At 49.7% G+C, this 23,101-nt stretch overlaps 1 protein-coding gene across 4 annotated transcripts in view; it reads left to right on the top strand.

Moving 5' to 3' along the window:
* Positions 1-23,101, top strand: part of CENPE (centromere protein E) — a 635,458-nt gene that overhangs the window by 96,130 nt on the left and 516,227 nt on the right. For all 4 annotated transcript variants that reach the window (XM_063918152.1, XM_063918161.1, XM_063918167.1 and 1 more), the window contains exon 10: positions 6,310-6,439. In XM_063918152.1, coding sequence (XP_063774222.1) covers positions 6,310-6,439 — 130 coding nt within the window. The remainder of the gene's footprint in view (positions 1-6,309; positions 6,440-23,101) is intronic.

The raw sequence follows: 23,101 nt of genomic DNA on the forward strand, positions 1-23,101 counted from the left end.
CAGCATCCACTACGGACTCCGAGAAATAGAATTATCGGTAAGTAAATTCTTATTTTTTCCCCCATCAGATGAGTTGAATGAAGTGTGTGAGGAAGCGTGGGGTTCCCCCGATAAGAAACTGGTAATTTTTAAAAAGTTACTGATGGCGTACCCTTTCCCGCCAGAGGATAGGTCACGTTGGGATAAGGCGCTCACACGCTTGTCAAAAAAGGTGGCACTGCCGTCTCAGGATACGGCCGCCTTGAAGGAGCCTGCTGATAGAAAGCAGGAGGCTATCCTGAAGTCTGTATATACACACTCAGGTACTATACTGAGACCTGCAATTGCTTCAGCATGGATGTGTAGTGCTGCTGCAGCGTGGTCTGATACCCTGTCAGATAATATTGATACCCTCGACAGGGATACTCTTTTGCTAACCATAGAGCATATTAAAGACGTTGTCTTATATATGAGGGATGCACAGAGGGATATTTGCCGGCTGGCATCTAGAATTAATGCAATGTCCATTTCTGCCAGGAGGGTATTATGGACCCGGCAGTGGACAGGTGATGCTGATTCTAAAAGGCACATGGAGGTTTTGCCTTATAAGGGTGAGGAATTGTTTGGGGATGGTTTCTCGGACCTCGTATCCACAGCAACAGCTGGGAAATCGACATATTTTTACCTCAGGCTCCCTCACAACCTAAGAAAGCACCGTACTATCAGGTACAGTCCTTTCGGCCTCAGAAAGGCAAGCGGATCAAAGGTGCTTCCTTTCTGCCCAGAGGCAGGAGGAGAGGGAAAAAGCTGCACCAGACAGCCAGTTCCCATGAACAAAAATCCTCCCCTGCTTCTACTAAGTCCACCGCATGACGCTGGGGCTCCACAGACTGAGCCAGGTGCGGTGGGGGCGCGTCTCCGGAACTTCAGCGACCAGTGGGTTCGCTCACAGGTGGATCCCTGGGTTCTACAAGTGGTATCTCAAGGATACAAGCTGGAGTTCGAGGCTACTCCCCCTCGACGTTACCTCAAATCGGCCTTGCCAGCTGCTCCCAGAGAAAGGGAGGTAGTACTGGCGGCTATTCACAAGCTGTACCTTCAGCAGGTGATAATCAAAGTACCCCTCCTTCAACAGGGACGGGGTTAATATTCCACAATGTGTTTGGTACCGAAACCAGACGGTTCGGTGAGACCCATTCTCAATTTGAAAGCCTTGAACACTTATATAAGGAAGTTCAAGTTCAAGATGGAATCGCTCAGGGCGGTTATTGCAAGCCTGCAAGAGGGGGATTTTATGGTGTCTCTGGACATCAAGGATGCATACCTGCATGTCCCCATTTACCCACCTCACCAGGAGTACCTTAGGTTTGTGGTACAGGACTGCCATTACCAATTCCAGACGTTGCCGTTTGGTCTGTCCACGGCACCGCGGGTGTTTACCAAGGTAATGGCCGAAATGATGATACTCCTTCGACGGAAGGGATTTATAATTATCCCGTACTTGGACGATCTCCTTATAAAGGCGAGGTCCAAGGAGCAGTTACTAGTCAGCGTAGCACTATCTCAGGACGTGCTGCTTCAGCACGGCTGGATTCTAAATATCCCAAAGTCACAGCTGATTCCTGCGACGCGTCTGCTGTTCTTGGGCATGATTCTGGACACAGAACAGAAGAAAGTGTTTCTCCCGGAGGAGAAGGCCCAGGAATTATCATCTGGTCAGGGACCTCCTGAAACCAAAGCAGGTGTCGGTGCATCACTGCACGCGAGTCCTGGGAAAGATGGTAGCTTCTTACGAAGCAATTCCCTTCGGCAGGATCCATGCGAGGATCTTTCAGTGGGATCTGTTAGACAAGTGGTCCGGATCGCATCTTCCACCGAGGGCCAGGGTGTCTCTGCTGTGGTGTCTGCAGAGTGCGCACCTTCTCGAAGGCCGCAGATTCGGCATACAGGACTGGGTCCTGGTGACCACGGATGCAAGCCTCCGAGGTTGGGGGGCAGTCACCCAGGGAAGAAACTTCCAAGGACAATGGTCGAGTCAGGAAACTTCCCTACACATAAATATTCTGGAACTAAGGGCCATTTACAATGCCCTAAGTCAAGCAGAACCCCTGCTTCAAAACCAACCGGTTCTGATTCAGTCAGACAACATCACAGCGGTCGCCCATGTAAACCGCCAGGGCGGCACAAGAAGCAGGGTGGCAATGGCAGAAGCCACAAGGATTCTTCGATGGGCGGAGAATCACGTGATAGCACGGTCAGCAGTGTTCATTCCGGGAGTGGACAACTGGGATGCCGACTTCCTCAGCAGACACGACCTCCACCCGGGAGAGTGGGAACTTCATCCAGAAGTCTTCCAGCTGATTGTAAACCGTTGGGAACGGCCACAGGTGGACATGATGGCGTCCCGCCTCAACAAAAAGCTAAAAAGATATTGCGCCAGGTCACGGGACCCTCAGGCGATAGCTGTGGACGCTCTAGTGACACCGTGGGTGTACCAGTCGGTTTATGTGTTCCCTCCTCTTCCTCTCATACCCAAGGTACTGAGGATAATAAGAAAAAGAGGAGTAAGAACAGTACTCATTGTTCCGGATTGGCCAAGAAGAGCTTGGTACCCAGAACTGCAAGAAATTATCTCAGAGGACCCATGGCCTCTGCCGCTCAGACAGGACCTGTTGCAGCAGGGGCACTGTCTGCTCCAAGACTTACCGCGGCTGCGTTTGACGGCATGGCGGTTGAACACCGGATCCTAAAGGAAAAGGGCATTCCGGAGGAAGTCATTCCTACGCTGATTAAAGCTAGGAAGGATGTGACCGCAAAACATTATCACCGCATATGGCGAAAATATGTTGCTTGGTGTGAGGCCAGGAAGGCCCCAACGGAGGAATTTCAGCTGGGTCGATTTCTGCACTTCCTACAGTCAGGGGTGACTATGGGCCTAAAATTGGGTTCCATTAAGGTCCAGATTTCGGCTCTGTCTATTTTCTTTCAGAAAGAACTGGCTTCACTGCCTGAAGTCCAGACATTTGTTAAAGGAGTGCTGCATATTCAGCCCCCTTTTGTGCCTCCAGTGGCACCTTGGGATCTCAACGTGGTGTTGGATTTCCTGAAGTCGCATTGGTTTGAGCCACTTAAAACCGTGGAACTAAAATATCTCACGTGGAAAGTGGTCATGCTGTTAGCCTTGGCTTCGGCCAGGCGTGTGTCAGAATTGGCGGCTTTGTCATGTAAAAGCCCTTATCTGATCTTCCATATGCGCGCTGAAATTCATTGAGACGGGCCCCCCACCGTGCCTGATTCTGCTTGTAAAGCCCCAGCGTCATACTGAGGGCTTGGCAGAGGCGGAAGAGGGTTTCTGTTCCTGGGAACTGGCTGATTTCTGCAGCCTTTTTCCTCTCCCTCTGTCACGGGGCAGAAATGAGGAATCTTTTGCCCGCTTGTCCACGAAAAGACTGCGCCTGATAATACGGCGTCTTCTCATGTTGAGAGGCGACCTGGGGTACAAACGTGGATTTCCCAGCTGTTGCCGTGGCCACCAGGTCTGAAAGACCGACCCCAAATAACTCCTCCCTTTAATAAGGCAATACTTCCAAATGCCGTTTGGAATACGCATCACCTGACCACTGACGTGTCCATAACCCTCTACTGGTAGAAATGGACAACGCACTTAGACTTGATGCCAGTCGGCAAATATTCCGCTGTGCATCACGCATATATAGAAATGCATCTTTTAAATGCTCTATAGGCAATAATATACTGTCCCTATCTAGGGTATCAATATTTTCAGTCAGGGAATCCGACCACGTCAACCCAGCACTGCACATCCAGGCTGAGGCGATTGCTGGTCGCAGTATAACACCAGTATGTGTGTAAATACATTTTAGGATACCCTCCTGCTTTCTATCAGCAGGATCCTTAAGGGCGGCCATCTCAGGAGAGGGTAGAGCCCTTACAAGCGTGTGAGCGCTTTATCCCCCCTAGGGGGTGTTTCCCAACGCACCCTAACCTCTGGCGGGAAAGGATATAATGCCAATAACATTTTAGAAATTATCAGTTGTTATCGGGGGAAAACCACGCATCATCACACACCTCCATTTAATTTCTCAGATTCAGGAAAACTACAGGTAGTTTTTCCTCACCGAACATAATACCCCTTTTTGGTGGTACTCTTATTATCAGAAATGTGTAATAACATTTTTCATTGCCTCAATCATGTAACGTGTGGCCCTACTGGAAGTCACATTTGTCTCTTCACCGTCGACACTGGAGTCAGTATCCGTGTCGGCGTCTATAACTGCCATCTGAGGTAACGGGCGCTTTAGAGCCTATGAGACGTCTGGACAGGCACAAGCTGAGTAGCCGGCTGTCTCATGTCAACCACTGTCTTTTATACAGAGCTGACACTGTCATGTAATTCCTTCCAACAGTTCATCCACTCAGGTGTCGACCCCCTAGGGGGTGACATCACTATTACAGGCAATCTGCTCAGTCTCCACATCATTTTTCTCCTCATACATGTCGACACAAATGTACCGACATACAGCACACACACAGGGAATGCTCTGATAGAGGACAGGACCCCACTAGCCCTTTGGGGAGACAGAGGGAGAGTATGCCAGCACACACCAGAGCGCTATATATATATACAGGGATAACCTTATATAAGTGTTTTTCCCCTTATAGCTGCTGTATCTTTAATACTGCGCGTAATTAGTGCCCCCCTCTCTTTTATAACCCTTTCTGTAGTGTAGTGACTGCAGGGGAGAGACAGGGAGCTTCCCTCCAACGGAGCTGTGAGGGAAAATGGCGCCAGTGTGCTGAGGAGATAGGCTCCGCCCCCTTATCGGCGGCCTTATCTCCCGTTTTTCTATGTATTTTGGCAGGGGTTAAATGCATCCATATAGCCCAGGAGCTATATGTGATGCATTCTTTTGCCATCCAAGGTGTTTATTATTGCGTCTCAGGGCGCTCCCCCCCCCCCAGCGCCCTGCACCCTCAGTGACCGGAGTGTGAAGTGTGCTGAGAGCAGTGGCGCACAGCTGCAGTGCTGTACGCTACCTTGTTGAAGACAGGACGTCTTCTGCCGCCGATTTTCCGGACCTCTTCTGCCTTCTGGCTCTGTAAGGGGGCCAGCGGCGCGGCTCTGGGACCCATCCAGGCTGGGCCTGTGATCGTCCCTCTGGAGCTAATGTCCAGTAGCCTAAGAAGCCCAATCCACTCTGCACGCAGGTGAGTTCGCTTCTTCTCCCCTTAGTCCCTCGATGCAGTGAGCCTGTTGCCAGCAGGTCTCACTGAAAATTAAAAACCTAAACTAAAACTTTCACTAAGAAGCTCAGGAGAGCCCCTAGTGTGCACCCTTCTCGTTCGGGCACAGAGATCTAACTGAGGCTTGGAGGAGGGTCATAGGGGGAGGAGCCAGTGCACACCACATAGTCCTAAAGCTTTCTTTAGATGTGCCCAGTCTCCTGCGGAGCCGTTATTCCCCATGGTCCTTACGGAGTCCCCAGCATCCACTTAGGACGTTAGAGAAAAGATGCGGGTGCATTCACAGCGCCCGTCTTGCGCATTCACCTGCATTTTCTGCATGGTGCTGCAGAAATTGCCTCAGCCTGTCAGTCAGGGAGAGGCATTCGCTGGGCAGGCGGTAGGGGCAGAGGCGGCCAAACGGGGGTGGTGTTTATGAAACAGGGCGTTGCGTGGGCATGATTGCGGCGGCTGCTTGTCTTCACATGCAGCCGCCATGATCAGAAACATGGTGGCAGCCCTCCTGCTGCGCCGGCAGGAGGCAACCTTGATGTCTGCTGTCAAGCAGAAATTGCGATGCGATCACAATTTCTGTTTGAAGTGGGGGAGGTGGCGGTCAGTATGCTGGGTGGCCTTGCCCTGCGATGGGCGGCCTTTAACATGTTAACAAAAGGATTGCTAATTGGCAGAATTTGCAATCCTTACTAAATTAGGCCCAATGTGCACTTGCTAGGTGACCTGAAAACATGAACTATTTGGGGTACTTGAGGACAGTTTTTGAGAACCAACCTCTGCATGAAAGCTGTAAGATTAATTCTGAGCTAGAAGGGATGTACAATGAGAAGTAGGAAGAACCATAAAGAACATAAATAGAACTTGAAGTTACTATAAATGTGTTTAAGCCATGATCTATATACTGATGGAGGTTTCACTGACTGACAGGGTGCTCAGACTGTCACATCTTTAGTTTATATTGTTTAAGCAAATATGTATCTAGAATGGGGTATGCACAGAAAATAAACTGTATATTCATAGCTCTTGTTACAAATTCTGTTAATGTGTGTTTTTTTTTATTCCCTTTCGTTTCAGCGGCTTTATTAACTACAGAGACAGTAAACTTACGCGCATTCTGCAAAATTCTTTGGGTGGTAATACAAAAACTGTCATCATCTGCACGATTACATCTGTTTCGTTTGACGAGACATTAAGCACTCTACAGGTAACTTACAAAACCTTGTGGGCTTTTGGGACATACGGCAAAGGAGGTGGTGGGTAACTTTAAACCAAAATTTGATAACTGTCACATGTGCAAACATAACAAGGGTTCTATTCTTCTTTGGAGATAATTACAGATTCAAAGTGCAGTTTTATATTAGCACTATCCTAAAACATTGTGTTGTAAAGGGTATGTTATGAATGATCCTTGTCCAGTTTGTTTTAAGCATTTTAGAAGACAAACTAGATCTCTCTGTTAAGGCAGTTGAATGGTTGGAGATCTCCTCCTGGGGCCAAATGTAGGTATTCAGACTTTGCTCTCTTCAGGAGTCATAATCCCTCTCCCAGTGGACCACCGATGGTTGGGATTTTATATATTATATTTTTTCAACTGCTGAATGGGTCATTCCAACAGATTTGTTTTTTAAAGCCCCTGAATTTCCACTTCAGTGGACTAATTCTAAAATAAAACTGCTTTAACTGCTATTTGTGACTGGACTATCGTGACCAAAGTTGCCAGTGTCAGGGGGTGGGATCTACTTCATGTTACAGGGCTGTTGGACACAATTTGAGACTCTAGTACTAATGTCCTAGAATTCTGGGTTGTGTGAAACACCCTTTCCTTGGCTCTGTTGCTCCTTTTGAAGGTGGCCAGGGATGATCCTTTCAGACTATTCCACAGCCATGGCATGTATTAAGCATCGGTTGTGCACCATAAGTACCCTGGTTATGAGTGAAACGTAGTTTCTCTGACGTCCTAGTGGATGCTGGGAACTCCGTAAGGACCATGGGGAATAGCGGCTCCGCAGGAGACTGGGCACAACTAAAAGAAAGCTTTTAGACTACCTGGTGTGCACTGGCTCCTCCCACTATGACCCTCCTCCAAGCCTCAGTTAGATTTCTGTGCCCGGCCGAGCTGGATGCACACTAGGGGCTCTCCTGAGCTCCTAGAAAGAAAGTATATTTTAGGTTTTTTATTTTACAGTGAGACCTGCTGGCAACAGACTCACTGCAATGAGGGACTAAGGGGAGAAGAAGCGAACCTACCTGCTTGCAGCTAGCTTGGGCTTCTTAGGCTACTGGACACCATTAGCTCCAGAGGGATCGACCGCAGGACCCGTCCTTGGTGTTCGTTCCCGGAGCCGCGCCGCCGTCCCCCTTATAGAGCCAGAAGCATGAAGATGGTCCGGAAAATCGGCGGCAGAAGACTTCAGTCTTCACCAAGGTAGCGCACAGCACTGCAGGTGTGCGCCATTGCTCCTCATGTACACCTCACACTCCGGTCACTGATGGGTGCAGGGCGCTGGGGGGGGGGGGCGCCCTGAGCAGCAATATTAAGAACTTGGCTGGCAAAATAATCACAATATATAGCCCCAGAGGCTATATATGTGATAAATACCCCTGCCAGAATCCATAAAAAAGCGGGAGAAAAGTCCGCCGAAAAAGGGGCGGAGCTATCTCCCTCAGCACACTGGCGCCATTTCTCCCTCACAGCTCCGCTGGAAGGAAGCTCCCTGGCTCTCCCCTGCAGTCTGCACTACAGAAGGGTAAAAAAGAGAGGGGGGGCACTAAATTTAGGCGCAGTACAATAATTATAGCAGCTATAAGGGGATATAATTCAGTTAGTCCCTGTATTATATAGCGCTCTGGTGTGTGCTGGCATACTCTCTCTCTCTGTCTCCCCAAAGGGCTTTGTGGGGTCTTGTCCTCAGTCAGAGCATTCCCTGTGTGTGTGCGGTGTGTCGGTACGGCTGTGTCGACATGTTTGATGAGGAGGCTTATGTGGAGGCAGAGCAGATGCCTATATATGTGATGTCACCCCCTGCGGGGCAGACACCTGAGTGGATGGACTTATGGAAGGAATTACGTGCAAGTGTCGACTCCTTACATAAAAAATTTGACGACATGCCAAATGCGGGACAGCCGGCTTCTCAGCTCGTGCCTGCCCAGACGACTCAAAGGCCATCAGGGGCTCTAAAGCGCCCACTACCTCAGATGGCAGACACAGATGTCGACACGGATACTGATACCAGTGTCGACGACGAAGAGTCTAATTTAATGTCCACTAGGGCCATTCGTTGCATGATTGAGGCAATGAAAGAGGTATTACACATTTCTGATATAAACCCAGGTACCTCAAAAAAGGGTATTATGTTTGGGGAGAAAAAACTACCAATAGTTTCTCTAACGTCCTAGTGGATGCTGGGTACTCCGTCAGGACCATGGGGAATAGCGGCTCCGCAGGAGACAGGGCACAAAAGCAAGCTTTTAGGATCACATGGTGTGTACTGGCTCCTCCCCCTATGACCCTCCTCCAAGCCTCAGTTAGGTTTTTGTGCCCGTCCGAGCAGGGTGCAATCTAGGTGGCTCTCCTAAAGAGCTGCTTAGAAAAAGTTTTTAGGTTTTTTATTTTCAGTGAGTCCTGCTGGCAACAGGCTCACTGCATCGAGGGACTTAGGGGAGAGATTTTCAACTCACCTGCGTGCAGGATGGATTGGAGTCTTAGGCTACTGGACATAGCTCCAGAGGGAGTCGGAACACAGGTCACCCTGGGGTTCGTCCCGGAGCCGCGCCGCCGATCCTCCTTACAGATGCTGAAGATCGAGGGTCCGGAAACAGGCGGCAGAAGGCTCTTCAGTCTTCATGAAGGTAGCGCACAGCACTGCAGCTATGCGCCATTGTTGCTACACACTTCACACTGACCAGTCACGGAGGGTGCAGGGCGCTGCTGGGGGCGCCCTGGGCAGCAATATTTAATACCTTTTATGGCAAAGGAATACATCACATATAACCATTGAGGCTATATGTATGTATTTAACCCAGGCCAGATAAAAAACCCGGGAGAAAAGCCCGCCGAAAAGGGGGCGGGGCTTATTCTCCTCAGCACACAGCGCCATTTTCCTGCTCAGCTCCGCTGTGAGGAAGGCTCCCAGGACTCTCCCCTGCACTGCACTACAGAAACAGGGTAACAAAGAGAAGGGGGGCATATTTTGGCGATATTTATATATTTAAAGCGCATATAACAGAAACAACACCTTTTAGGGTTGTTTATATACATTTTATAGCGCTTTTGGTGTGTGCTGGCAAACTCTCCCTCTGTCTCCCCAAAGGGCTAGTGGGGTCCTGTCTTCGATAAGAGCATTCCCTGTGTGTCTGCTGTGTGTCGACATGTATGAGGACGATGTTGGTATGGAGGCGGAGCAATTGCCGGTAATGGTGATGTCACCCCCTAGGGAGTCGACACCGGAATGGATGGCTTTAATTATGGAATTACGTGATAATGTTAGTACATTACAAAAGTCAGTTGACGAAATGAGACGGCCGGAAAACCAGTTGGTACCTGCTCAGGCGTCTCAGACACCGTCAGGGGCTGTAAAACGTCCCTTACCTCAGTCAGTCGACACAGGTACCGACACAGATGAATCTAGTGTCGACGGTGAAGAAACAAACGTATTTTCCAATAGGGCCACACGTTATATGATCACGGCAATGAAGGAGGCTTTGCAGATCTCTGATACTGCAGGTACCTCAAAAAGGGGTATTATGTGGGGGGTGAAAAAACTACCTGTAGCTTTTCCAGAATCAGAGGAATTGAATGACGTGTGTGATGAAGCGTGGGTTAACCCCGATAGAAAACTGCTAATTTCAAAGAAGTTATTGGCATTATACCCTTTCCCACCAGAGGTTAGGGCGCGCTGGGAAACACCCCCTAGGGTGGATAAAGCGCTCACACGTTTATCAAAACAAGTGGCGTTGCCGTCTCCTGATACGGCCGCCCTCAAGGATCCAGCAGATAGGAGGCTGGAAACTACACTGAAGAGTATTTACACACATACTGGTGTTATACTCCGACCAGCAATAGCCTCAGCCTGGATGTGCAGTGCTGGGGTGGTGTGGTTGGATTCCCTGACTGAAAATATTGATACCCTGGATAGGGACAGTATTTTATTGACTTTAGAGCAATTAAAGGATGCGTTTCTTTATATGCGAGATGCTCAGAGGGATATTTGCACTCTGGCATCGAGAGTAAATGCGATGTCCATATCTGCCAGAAGAAGTTTATGGACGCGACAGTGGTCAGGTGATGCGGATTCCAAAAGGCATATGGAAGTATTGCCATATAAAGGAGAGGAATTATTTGGGGTCGGTCTATCGGATCTGGTGGCCACGGCAACTGCCGGCAAATCCACTTTTTTACCTCAGACCCCCTCCCAACAGAAAAAGACACCGTCTTTTCAGCCGCAGTCCTTTCGCTCCTATAAAAACAAGCGGGCAAAAGGACAGTCTTATCTGCCCCGAGGCAGAGGAAAGGGTAAGAGAGGGCAGCAAGCAGCCCCTGCCCAGGAACAGAAGCCCGCCCCGGGTTCTACAAAGCCATCAGCATGACGCTGGGGCTTTACTAGCGGACTCAGGAGCGGTGGGGGGTCGACTAAAGATTTTCAGCAATCAGTGGGCTCGCTCACAGGTGGACCCGTGGATCCTGCAGATAGTATCTCAGGGTTACATGTTGGAATTCGAAAGGTCTTCCCCTCGCCGGTTCCTAAAGTCTGCTTTACCAACGTCTCCCTTAGAAAGGGCGACGGTATTGGAAGCCATTCACAAGCTGTATTCTCAGCAGGTGATAATCAAGGTACCCCTCCTACAACAGGGAAAGGGGTATTATTCCACACTATTTGTGGTACCGAAGCCGGACGGTTCGGTAAGACCTATTCTAAATCTGAAATCCTTGAACCTGTACATACAGAAATTCAAGTTCAAGATGGAGTCACTAAGAGCAGTGATAGCGAATCTGGAAGAAGGGGACTTCATGGTGTCCCTGGACATAAAAGATGCTTATCTGCATGTCCCAATTTACCCCTCACACCAAGGGTATCTCAGGTTCGTGATACAAGACTGTCATTATCAGTTTCAAACGCTGCCGTTTGGTTTGTCCACGGCACCTCGGGTCTTTACCAAGGTAATGACCGAAATGATGGTTCTTCTACGAAGAAAAGGCGTATTAATTATCCCTTACTTGGACGATCTCCTGATAAGGGCAAGGTCCAGAGAACAGCTGGAAGTCGGGGTAGCACTAACCCAAGTAGTGCTTCAACAACACGGGTGGATTCTGAATCTTCCAAAATCTCAATTGACACCGACAACTCGTCTGCTGTTCCTGGGAATGATTCTGGACACTGTTCAGAAAAAGGTGTTTCTCCCGGAGGAGAAAGCAAGGGAGTTATCCGAACTTGTCAGGAACCTCCTAAAACCAGGAAATGTGTCAGTACATCAATGCACAAGAGTCCTGGGAAAGATGGTGGCTTCTTACGAAGCAATTCCATTCGGCAGATTCCACGCACGAATATTTCAGTGGGATCTGCTGGACAAATGGTCCGGATCGCATCAGCGGATAACACTGTCACCAAGAACAAGGTTGTCTCTCCTGTGGTGGTTGCAGAGTGCCCATCTGTTAGAGGGCCGCAGGTTCGGCATACAGGACTGGGTCCTGGTGACTACGGATGCCAGCCTACGAGGCTGGGGAGCAGTCACACAGGGAAGAAACTTCCAGGGTGTATGGTCAAACCTGGAGACGTCTCTTCACATAAATATACTGGAGCGAAGAGCGATCTACAATGCTCTAAGCCTGGCGAAACCGCTGCTTCAGGGTCAGCCGGTGTTGATCCAGTCGGACAACATCACGGCAGTCGCCCACATAAACAGACAGGGCGGCACGAGAAGCAGAAGAGCAATGACAGAAGCTGCAAGGATTCTTCGCTGGGCGGAAAATCATGTCATAGCACTGTCAGCAGTGTTCATCCCGGGAGTGGACAACTGGGAAGCAGACTTCCTCAGCAGACACGACCTTCACCCGGGAGAGTGGGGACTTCATCCGGAAGTTTTCCACATGATTGTGAACCATTGGGAAAAACCAAAGGTGGACATGATGGCGTCTCGCCTCAACAAAAAACTGGACAGATATTGCGCCAGGTCAAGAGACCCTCAGGCAATAGCTGTGGACGCTCTGGTAACACCGTGGGTGTACCAGTCAGTGTATGTGTTCCCTCCTCTGCCTCTCATACCAAAGGTACTGAGAATTATACGGAGAAGGGGAGTAAGAACAATACTAGTGGCTCCGGATTGGCCAAGAAGAACTTGGTACCCGGAACTTCAAGAGATGCTCATGGAAGATCCGTGGCCTCTACCTCTAAGAAGGGATCTGCTTCAGCAGGGACCTTGTATGTTCCAAGACTTACCGCGACTGCGTTTGACGGCATGGCGGTTGAACGCCGGATTCTAAAAGAAAAGGGCATTCCAGAGGAAGTTATTCCTACCTTGATTAAAGCTAGGAAGGAAGTGACCGCACAACATTATCACCGCATTTGGAGAAAATATGTTGCGTGGTGTGAAGCCAAGAAGGCCCCAACGGAAGAATTTCAATTGGGTCGATTCCTACATTTCCTGCAGGCAGGATTGTCTATGGGCCTAAAATTGGGGTCTATTAAAGTTCAAATTTTGGCCTTATCAATCTTCTTCCAGAAAGAATTGGCTTCAGTGCCTGAAGTACAAACTTTTGTCAAGGGTGTACTACATATACAGCCCCCAATTGTGCCTCCAGTGGCACCGTGGGATCTAAACGTAGTTTTGGATTTTCTCAAATCTCATTGGTTTGAGCCACTCAAATCTGTAGATTTGAAGTATCTTATATGGAAAGTAACCATGCTACTGGCCCTGGCTTCAGCCAGGAGAGTTTCAGAGTTGGCGGCTTTATCGTACAAAAGCCCATATCTGATTTTCCATTCGGACAGGGCAGAACTGCGGACACGTCCTCATTTTCTCCCTAAGGTGGTTTCGGCGCTTCACTTGAACCAGCCTATTGTGGTGCCTGCGGCTACTAGCGACTTGGAGGACTCCAAGTTACTGGACGTTGTCAGAGCATTGAAAATATATATTTCAAGGACAGCTGGAGTCAGAAAATCTGACTCGTTGTTTATCTTGTATGCACCCAACAAGATGGGTGCTCCTGCGTCTAAGCAGACGATTGCTCGTTGGATCTGTAGCACAATCCAACTTGCACATTCTGTGGCAGGACTGCCACAGCCTAAAACTGTTAAAGCCCACTCCACAAGGAAGGTGGGCTCATCTTGGGCGGCTGCCCGAGGGGTCTCGGCATTACAACTTTGCCGAGCAGCTACGTGGTCAGGGGAGAACACGTTTGTAAAATTTTACAAATTTGATACTCTGGCTAAAGAGGACTTGGAGTTCTCTCATTCGGTGCTGCAGAGTCATCCGCACTCTCCCGCCCGTTTGGGAGCTTTGGTATAATCCCCATGGTCCTGACGGAGTCCCCAGCATCCACTAGGACGTTAGAGAAAATAAGAATTTACTTACCGATAATTCTATTTCTCATAGTCCGTAGTGGATGCTGGGCGCCCATCCCAAGTGCGGATTGTCTGCAATACTTGTACATAGTTATTGTTACAAAAATCGGGTTATTATTGTTGTGAGCCATCTTTTTTTAGAGGCTACTTCTTTGTTATCATACTGTTAACTGGGTTCAGATCACAAGTTGTACGGTGTGATTGGTGTGGCTGGTATGAGTCTTACCCGGGATTCAAGATCCTTCCTTATTGTGTACGCTCGTCCGGGCACAGTACCTAACTGAGGCTTGGAGGAGGGTCATAGGGGGAGGAGCCAGTACACACCATGTGATCCTAAAAGCTTGCTTTTGTGCCCTGTCTTCTGCGGAGCCGCTATTCCCCATGGTCCTGACGGAGTCCCCAGCATCCACTACGGACTATGAGAAATAGAATTATCGGTAAGTAAATTCTTATTTTTTCCCCCATCTGAAGAATTAAATGAAGTGTGTGAAGAAGCGTGGGCTTCCCCCGATAAATTGGTAATTTCTAAAAAGTTACTAATGGCGTTCCCTTTCTCGCCAGAGGATAGGTCATGTTGGGAAACACCCCCTAGGGTGGATAAAGCGCTCACATGTTTGTCAAAAAAGCTGGCACTACCGTCTCCGGATACGGCCGCCCTAAAGGAGCCTGCTGATAGAAAGCAGGAGGCGATCCTAAAGTCTGTATATACACACTCAGGGATTATACTGAGACCAGCTATTGCTTCAGCATGGATGTGCAGTGCTGCAGCTGCGTGGTCAGATTCCCTGTCGGAAAATATTGACACCCTAGACAGGGACACTATTCTGCTAACCATAGAGCATATAAAAGACTCATACATGAGAGATGCACAGAGGGAGATCTGCCGGCTGGCATCTAAAATAAGTGCAATGTCCATTTCTGCTAGGAGAGGCTTATGGACTCGGCAGTGGACAGGGGATGCAGATTCGAAAAGGCACATGGAAGTTTTGCCTTATAAGGGTGAGGAGTTATTCGGGGATGGTCTCTCAGACCTAGTTTCCACAGCAACAGCTGGGAAGTCAGCATTTTTGCCCCATGTTCCCTCACAGCCTAAGAAAGTGCCGTATTATCAGGTACAGTCCTTTCGACCCCAGAAAAACAGGTGGGGTAAAGGCGGGTCCTTTCTGTCCAGAGGCAGAGGTAGGGGGAAAAGGCTGCAACAAACAGCAGGTTCCCAGGAGCAAAAGTCCTCACCCGCTTCTTCTTCCAAGTCCGCCGCATGACGGTGGGGCTCCACAGGCGGAGCCAGGCACGGTGGGGGGCCGCCTCAAAAATTTCAGCGATCAGTGGGCTCGCTCACAGGTGGATCCTTCAAGTAGTATCTCAGGGGTACAAGCTGGAATTCGAGGCGTCTCCCCCCCCCGCCGTTTCCTCAAATCTGCCTTGCCGACAACTCCCTCAGGCAGGGAGGCTGTGCTAGAGGCAATTCACAAGCTGTATTCCCAGCTAGTCAAGGTGCCCCTACTTCAACAAGGACGGGGTTACTATTCCACACTGTTTGTGGTACCGAAACCGGACGGTTCGGTGAGACCCATTTTAAATTTGAAATCCTTGAACACATATATAAAAAAATTCAAGTTCAAGATGGAATCGCTCATGGCGGTTATTGCAAGCCTGGACGAGGGGGATTACATGGTATCCGTGGACATCAAGGATGCTTACCTGCATGTCCCCATTTACCATCCTCACCAGGAGTACCTCAGATTTGTGGTACAGGATTGCCATTACCAATTCCAGACACTGCCGTTTGGACTGTCCACGGCACCGAGGGTGTTTACCAAGGTAATGGCAGAAATGATGATACTCCTTCGAAAAAAGGGAGTTTTAATTATCCCGTACTTGGACGATCTCCTTATAAAGGCGAGGTCCAAGGAGCAGTTGTTGGTCGGAGTAGCACTATCTCGGGAAGTGCTACAACAGCACGGATGGATTCTAAACATTCCAAAGTCACAGCTGGTCCCTACCACACGCCTACTGTTCCTAGGGATGGTTCTGGACACAGAACAGAAAAAAGTGTTTCTCCCGCAGGAGAAAGCCAAGGAGCTGTCATCTCTAGTCAGAGATCTCCTGAAACCAAAACAGGTATCGGTGCATCACTGCACACGAGTCCTGGGAAAAATGGTAGCTTCCTACGAAGCAATTTCATTCGGCAGGTTCAATGCAAGAACCTTTCAGTGGGACCTCTTGGACAAGTGGTCGGGATCGCATCTTCAGATGCATCGGCTGATAACCCTGTCTCCAAGGACCAGGGTATCTCTACTGTGGTGGCTGCAGAGTGCTCATCTTCAAGAGGGCCGCAGATTCGGCATACAGGACTGGGTCCTGGTGACCACGGATGCCAGCCTTCGAGGCTGGGGGGCAGTCACATAGGGAAGAAATTTCCAAGGACTTTGGTCAAGTCAGGAGTCGTCCCTACACATAAATATTCTGGAACTGAGGGCCATTTACAATGCCCTAAGTCAGGCAAGGCCCCTGCTTCAAAACTAGCCGGTACTGATCCAATCGGACAACATCACGGCAGTCGCCCATGTAAACCGACAGGGCGGCACAAGAAGCATGATGGCGATGGCAGAAGCCACAAGGATTCTCCGATGGGCGGAAAATCACGTGTTAGCACTGTCAGCGGTGTTCATTCCGGAGTGGACAACTGGGAAGCAGACTTCCTCAGCAGACACGACCTACACCCAGGAGAGTGGGTACTTCATCCAGAAGTCTTCCAACTGTTAGTAAACCGTTGGGAAAGGCCACAGGTGGACATGATGGCGTCCCGCCTAAACAAAAAACTAGAGAGATATTGCGCCAGGTCAAGGGACCCTCAGGCAATAGCGGTGGACGCTCTAGTGACACCGTGGGTGTACCAGTCGGTTTATGTATTCCCTCCTCTGCCTCTCATACCAAAGGTACTGAGAATAATAAGAAGACGAGGAGTAAGAACGATACTCGTGGTTCTGGATTGGCCAAGAAGAGCTTGGTACCGAGAACTTTAAGAAATGATATCAGAGGACCCATGGCCTCTACCGCTCAGACAGGATCTGCTACAGCAGGGGCCCTGTCTGTTCAAAGACTTACCGCGGCTGCGTTTGACGGCATGGCGGTTGAATACCGGATCCTAAAGGAAAAGGGCATTCCGGAGGAAGTCATTCCTACGCTGATAAAAGCCAGGAAAGAAGTAACCGCAAACCATTATCACCGTATTTGGCGAAAATATGTTGCGTGGTGTGAGGCCAGGAAGGCCCCAACAGAGGAATTTCAGCTGGGTCGTTTTCTGCACTTCCTACAGTCGGGAGTGACTATGGGCCTAAAATTGGGTTCCATTAAAGTCCAGATTTCGGCTCTGTCGATTTTTCTTCCAGAAAGAACTGGCTTCACTGCCTGAAGTTCAGACATTTGTAAAGGGAGTGCTACATATTCAGCCCCCTTTTGTGCCTCCTGTGGCACCTTGGGATCTCAACGTGGTGTTGAGTTTCCTAAAATCACATTGGTTTGAGCCACTTAAAACTGTGGATCTAAAATATCTCACGTGGAAAGTGGTCATGTTATTGGCCTTGGCTTCGGAAAGGCGTGTGTCAGAATTGGCGGCTTTGTCATATAAAATCCCTTATCTGATTTTCCATATGGATAGGGCAGAATTGAGGACTCGTCCCCAGTTTCTCCCTAAGGTGGTATCAGCTTTTCACTTGAACCAACCTATTGTAGTGCCTGCGGCTACTAGGGACTTGGAAGATTCCAAGTTACTGGACGTAGTCAGGGCCTTGAAAATTTATGTTTCCAGAACGGCTGGAGTCAGGAAAACTGACTCGCTTTTTATCCTGTATGCACCCAACAAACTAGGTGCTCCTGCTTCTAAGCAGACTATTGCTCGCTGGATTTGTAGCACAATTCAGCTGGCGCATTCTGCGGCTGGATTGCCGCATCCTAAATCAGTAAAAGCCCATTCCACAAGGAAAGTGGGCTCATCTTGGGCGGCTGCCCGAGGGGTCTCGGCTTTACAACTTTGCCGAGCTGCAACTTGGTCAGGGGCAAACACGTTTGCTAAATTCTACAAATTTGATACCCTGGCTGAGGAGGACCTTGAGTTCTCTGTCGGTGCTGCAGAGTCATCCGCACTCTCCCGCCCGTTTGGGAGCTTTGGTATAATCCCCATGGTCCTTACGGAGTTCCCAGCATCCACTAGGACGTCAGAGAAAATAAGATTTTACTCACCGGTAATTCTATTTCTCGTAGTCCGTAGTGGATGCTGGGCGCCCATCCCAAGTGCGGATTGTCTGCAATACTGGTATATAGTTATTGCCTAACTAAAGGGTTATTGTTGTGAGCCATCTATTGAGAGGCTCAGGTTTATAGTTCATACTGTTAACTGGGTATAGTATCACGAGTTATACGGTGTGATTGGTGTGGCTGGTATGAGTCTTACCCGGGATTCAAAATCCTTCCTTATTGTGTCAGCTCTTCCGGGCACAGTATCCTAACTGAGGCTTGGAGGAGGGTCATAGTGGGAGGAGCCAGTGCACACCAGGTAGTCTAAAAGCTTTCTTTTAGTTGTGCCCAGTCTCCTGCGGAGCCGCTATTCCCCATGGTCCTTACGGAGTTCCCAGCATCCACTACGGACTACGAGAAATAGATTTACCGATGAGTAAAATCTTATTTTTTTTTCTGCTGCGGGGTACACTGGGCTCCACAAGGAATGGACAATGGGGTGTAGAGTAGGATCTTGATCCGAGGCACAAACAGGCTCAAAGCCTTGACTGTTCCCAGAATGCATAGCGCCGCCTCCTATATCACCCCGCCTCCCTGCACAGAATCTCAGTTTTGTAGTTGGTGCTGCAGTAGCAGGCACTTAACAGAGGGGCTGCTCCAGGCAGCCCTAAGAAGAGCTTTTTTTTTCTGAGGAAAAAAGTGAAGACTTCAAGGGCAGCAGCAGTGTTACATGTCAGTGGACATTCACGGCTGCAGCTCCGGCTCTCCCCAGCGACACTGTACACTCCCGAGCCCTGGTTGCCGGGTAACTACAGCTGGAGGCTCTGGTTTTCTTCTTGTCAGGCACACACGACGGGGGCCGTGCTTCGGGAGGTGGTAAGTGGGTCCCGCTTGCGGGACCAGGTCTTTATATCGCGATCCGGCGCGGTCAGTGGGAGGCAGGCCGCGTGCGCTGGCGGTGGACACTGTGGCAGTACAGGCGATCCCACTAAATCACCAGGGCATGGGACAGGTCAGGTTTTCTCTATAGACTACACTGCGCAGGGGTTTGGGCTAGAGGTATCGTGCTGCTGACAAATTGTACTGTTAACCTGATACTGCAAGTTATATCATGTCTGCTTCTGAGGGTAACGGTTCTGGGGCTGAACACACTGCTGGTGTTGCTGAAGCTGCAGATACCTATGAGGAAAATATAGCAGCTTTGGGCTCTGGTTCTGGGTGCTCCTTGCCCCCCAGTGGGACGGTGGTAACGGGGGCAAATAATGACCCACCGTGGGCCGCTTTTTCCACGCTTCTGCATACGCTAGTTCATAAACTAACACCCCCTATGGGACCCCCAATGCTGGTACTACAGTTTGTGGTCCCTGCAGCTAACCCGCCGTGTGCAGACTATTTATCTGCTCAAATAAAGAAGTTGAACCAGTCCCTGACTACTAAAAAGTCTGACCGTCGCTCGCATACGTCCAAGGGGTCCTCTAAGCGAGCGCTTGTCTCCTCACAATCCACTGCTGTCACTGACACCCTCGTCGGATGAAGACTGCACTTACACTGACCCCACAGGTTCTGACTCGGATACGGCTGATGGGGAGGGTGGTTCACATGTGGATGTTCCTGATCTCTTGGAGGCTATTAAGTTAATTTTACAGATTACGGATGATCCCGAGCCATCCGTTCCTCCTAAGAAACCAGATAGGTTCAAGCGTCAGAAGGTGATTAAACAAGTTTTACCTCACTCTGACCACCTAATTGATATACGTCAGAAACCCTGGGAAAACCCGGGTACGAAGTTTGTGCCTCAAAAGAAGATGCTGGCTAGCTATCCCCTCGCGCCGGAGCGGTCTAAGAATTGGGAAATGCCTCCTGCAGTGGACTCATATGTGGCTAGGGGGGTAATTCTGAGTTGATCGCAGCAAGAACTTTTTTAGCAGTTGGGCAAAACCATGTGCACTGCAGGGGAGGCAGATATAACATGTGCAGAGAGAGTTAGATTTGGGTGGGTTATTTTTGTTTCTGTGCAGGGTAAATACTGGCTGCTTTATTTTTACACTGCAATTTAGATTGCAGATTGAACACACCACACCCAAATCTAACTTTCTCTGCACATGTTATATATGCCTCCCCTGCAGTGCACATGGTTTTGCCCAGTTGCTATCAAAAATCCTGCTGCGATCAACTTGGAATTACCCCCTAGGATGGTGGTTTCCTCAGCTTTACCGGTCACCACTGTCACGTCTCCTCTAAAAGAGCCTACGGATAAACGTGTGGAGGGTTCGTTGTCTGAAAGCGATTTACACCTTCACGGGTGCTGCACAAAGGCCCACTATTGCAGCTACTTGGGCTGCAGGGTCCATTGAAGCATGAGCCTTGGAGTTCGATGCTGAAATCTCCTCTGACCATGCTAGACAATGCTTGTCTTATATTGTCACAGCTTCTCGTTATATTTAAGAGGCGGCTTCTGATGCCGGTATCCTGGCAGCCAAGGCCTCTACTACGTCAGTCCTGGCTCGCCGGATATTGTGGCTGAGATCCTGGTCTGTGGATCTGGACTCTAGAAAAACCCTGGATGTACTCCCTTTTAAGGGAGATATTCTGTTTGGGGAGGATTTAAATAAGATTGTGGCTGACTTGGCTACTGCCAAAACTGCCTGTCTGCCAAGTACTGCTCCTTCTGTGTCGAAGGCTAAAGGTACTTCCTTTCGCCCTTTTCGTCCTTCAGGTAAAGCAAAAGGTCAGGCGTACAACAAGCAGGCCCGCACTTCCAAACCTGGTAAGCCTAAGCCCAAAAGAGCCAGGGCGGCCCGTCAGCCAGCTTCCAAGACAGATAAGCCTGCCGCATGACGGGGCGGGCCTCCCTCTGGGGAATCCCAGGGTGGGGGGACGCCTTCTAGGGTATACCCAGGAATGGTTTAAGACCACTTCAGATGCCTGGGTACGTGAAGCGGTCACACGAGGTTACACCATAGCCTTCAAAAACCGAAACCCTCATCAATTTTGCCGGACAGATGTCCTGTTGGACAAGACAAAGGCAAACACTCTACAATCTGTGGTACAGACCCTCCTGGATACAGGAGTCGTAGTACAGGTGCCTCTTGCGCAGAGGGGCCGGGGGTACTATTCTCCTCTGTTTCTAGTCCTGAAACCGAATGGGTCCTCCCGGCCCATTCTCAACCTCAAGGCATTGAACAGGTTTGTGAAGGTTTCCAAGTTCCGGATGGAAACCCTTCGCTCTATAGTTCTTGCCTTGGAACCTGGGGACTTCATGGTCTCCCTGGATATACAGGATGCTTACCTGCATGTTCCTATAGCAGTGTCTCATCAGCAATACCCGAGATTTGCGATTGGCAACTGCCATTACCAGTTTCGTGCGTTACCTTTTGGTTTAACAACGGCCCTGCGAGTCTTTACAAAAGTCATGGCGGTGGTACTTCGCCGTCAAGGGGTCAGGATAATGCCGTATTTGCCAGAACTTCTCCTGCGTCATCTAGATGTGATGGTCCGGTTTCTGCAAGCCCACGGGTGGCTTATCAACTGGAAGAAGTCATCCCTGATCCCTGCTCAGAGCATGGTGCATCTGGGAGCACTATTGGACACTCGCAACCAGCAGTTTTTCCTGTCTCTAGAGAAAGTCCTGAAACTTCAGGACAGGATTCGTTGCTTCCTATCTTGTCCGCAAGTGTCGATACATTCGGCAATGCAAGTGCTGGGCCTCATGGTGTCAGCATTCGACATGGTGGAGTACGCTCAATTTCATTCTCTCCCTCTCCAGAGGCTGATTCTAGCTAAATGGGATGGCCTGCCTCACCGGATCAGGTCTCAAATGATCTCATTGACTCCGGAGGTCCGTCTGTCGCTGCTCTGGTGGCTCCGGGGCCAACAACTGGATATCCGACTGGGTCCTGTTGACGACAGATGCCAGTCTAAGAGGTTGGGGCGCGGTGCTGGAGCAACACTCCCTAAAGGGGCAGTGGACCATGGAGGAGTCCCTCCTCTCGATCAATTTTCTGGAGTTGCGGGCGGTTTTCAATACCTTGAACCTAGCCCAGCATTTAATTCAGAACCGTCTTGTTCAAGTACAGTCGGACAACGCCACCACAGTGGCTTACATAAATCATCAAGGCGGCACTCGAAGCCGCCTAGCAATGAAGGAAGGCTCACTGATTCTACAGTGGGCAGAACGCCATCTACCAGCCATATCGACAATATTCATTCCGGGAGTCCTGAATTGGGAAGCGGACTTTCCCAGTCGTCAGGACGTGCATGCCAGCGAGTGGGGCCTCCATCCAGAAGTGTTTCAACTCCTAGTGGAAAAGTGGGGCCTTCCAGATGTGGATCTGATGGCGTCTCGACACAATCACAAGGTTCCGGTCTACAGAGCAAGGACAAGAGATCCTCAAGCAGCATTCATGGATGCGCTTACAGTACCGTGGAGGTTTCGGCCGCCGTACATGTTCCCTCCGGTGTCACTCCTGCCCAGGGTAATTCGGAAGTTCAAGCAAGAAAAAGGAATTCTGCTACTCATAGCTCCAGCGTGGCCCAGGCGGCACTGGTTCTCAGACCTGCAAGGCCTATCGTCCGTGTCCAATTCTACTTCCACAACGCCCAGACCTCCTCGTTCAGGGCCCCTGTGTCTACCAGTACCTAGCCCGGCTGTCTTTGATGGCATGGCTCTTGAAGCTTCCGTCTTAAGGGCTAAAGGGTTTTCTGAGGCGGTCATTCAAACTATGTTGCGGGCTCGGATTTACTATAGGGTCTTGCATTACTTTGTTTGGTGCGCATCTAACGATTATGACGCTTCCAAGTTTAGTATAGCCAAGTTGTTGGCTTTTCTTCAGCAGGGCCTGGACTTGGGCCTGCGTCTGGCCTCCCTCAAGGTTCAAATATCTGCCTTGTCGGTGTGGTTTCAGAGAAAAATTTCTACCTTACCTGATGTGCATACCTTTACTCAGGGAGGTTGGATACGCAACATGCCCTATGTCCTGCCTGTGGCTTTTTGGGACTTGTCGGTGGTTTTGGAGGCGTTACAAGAGTCTCCGTTTGAACCTCTTGGTTTAGCTGACCTTAAGTGGCTTTCC

The sequence above is a fragment of the Pseudophryne corroboree genome, chromosome 1, assembly GCF_028390025.1.
Source record: "Pseudophryne corroboree isolate aPseCor3 chromosome 1, aPseCor3.hap2, whole genome shotgun sequence".
NCBI classification, from domain to species: domain Eukaryota; kingdom Metazoa; phylum Chordata; class Amphibia; order Anura; family Myobatrachidae; genus Pseudophryne; species Pseudophryne corroboree.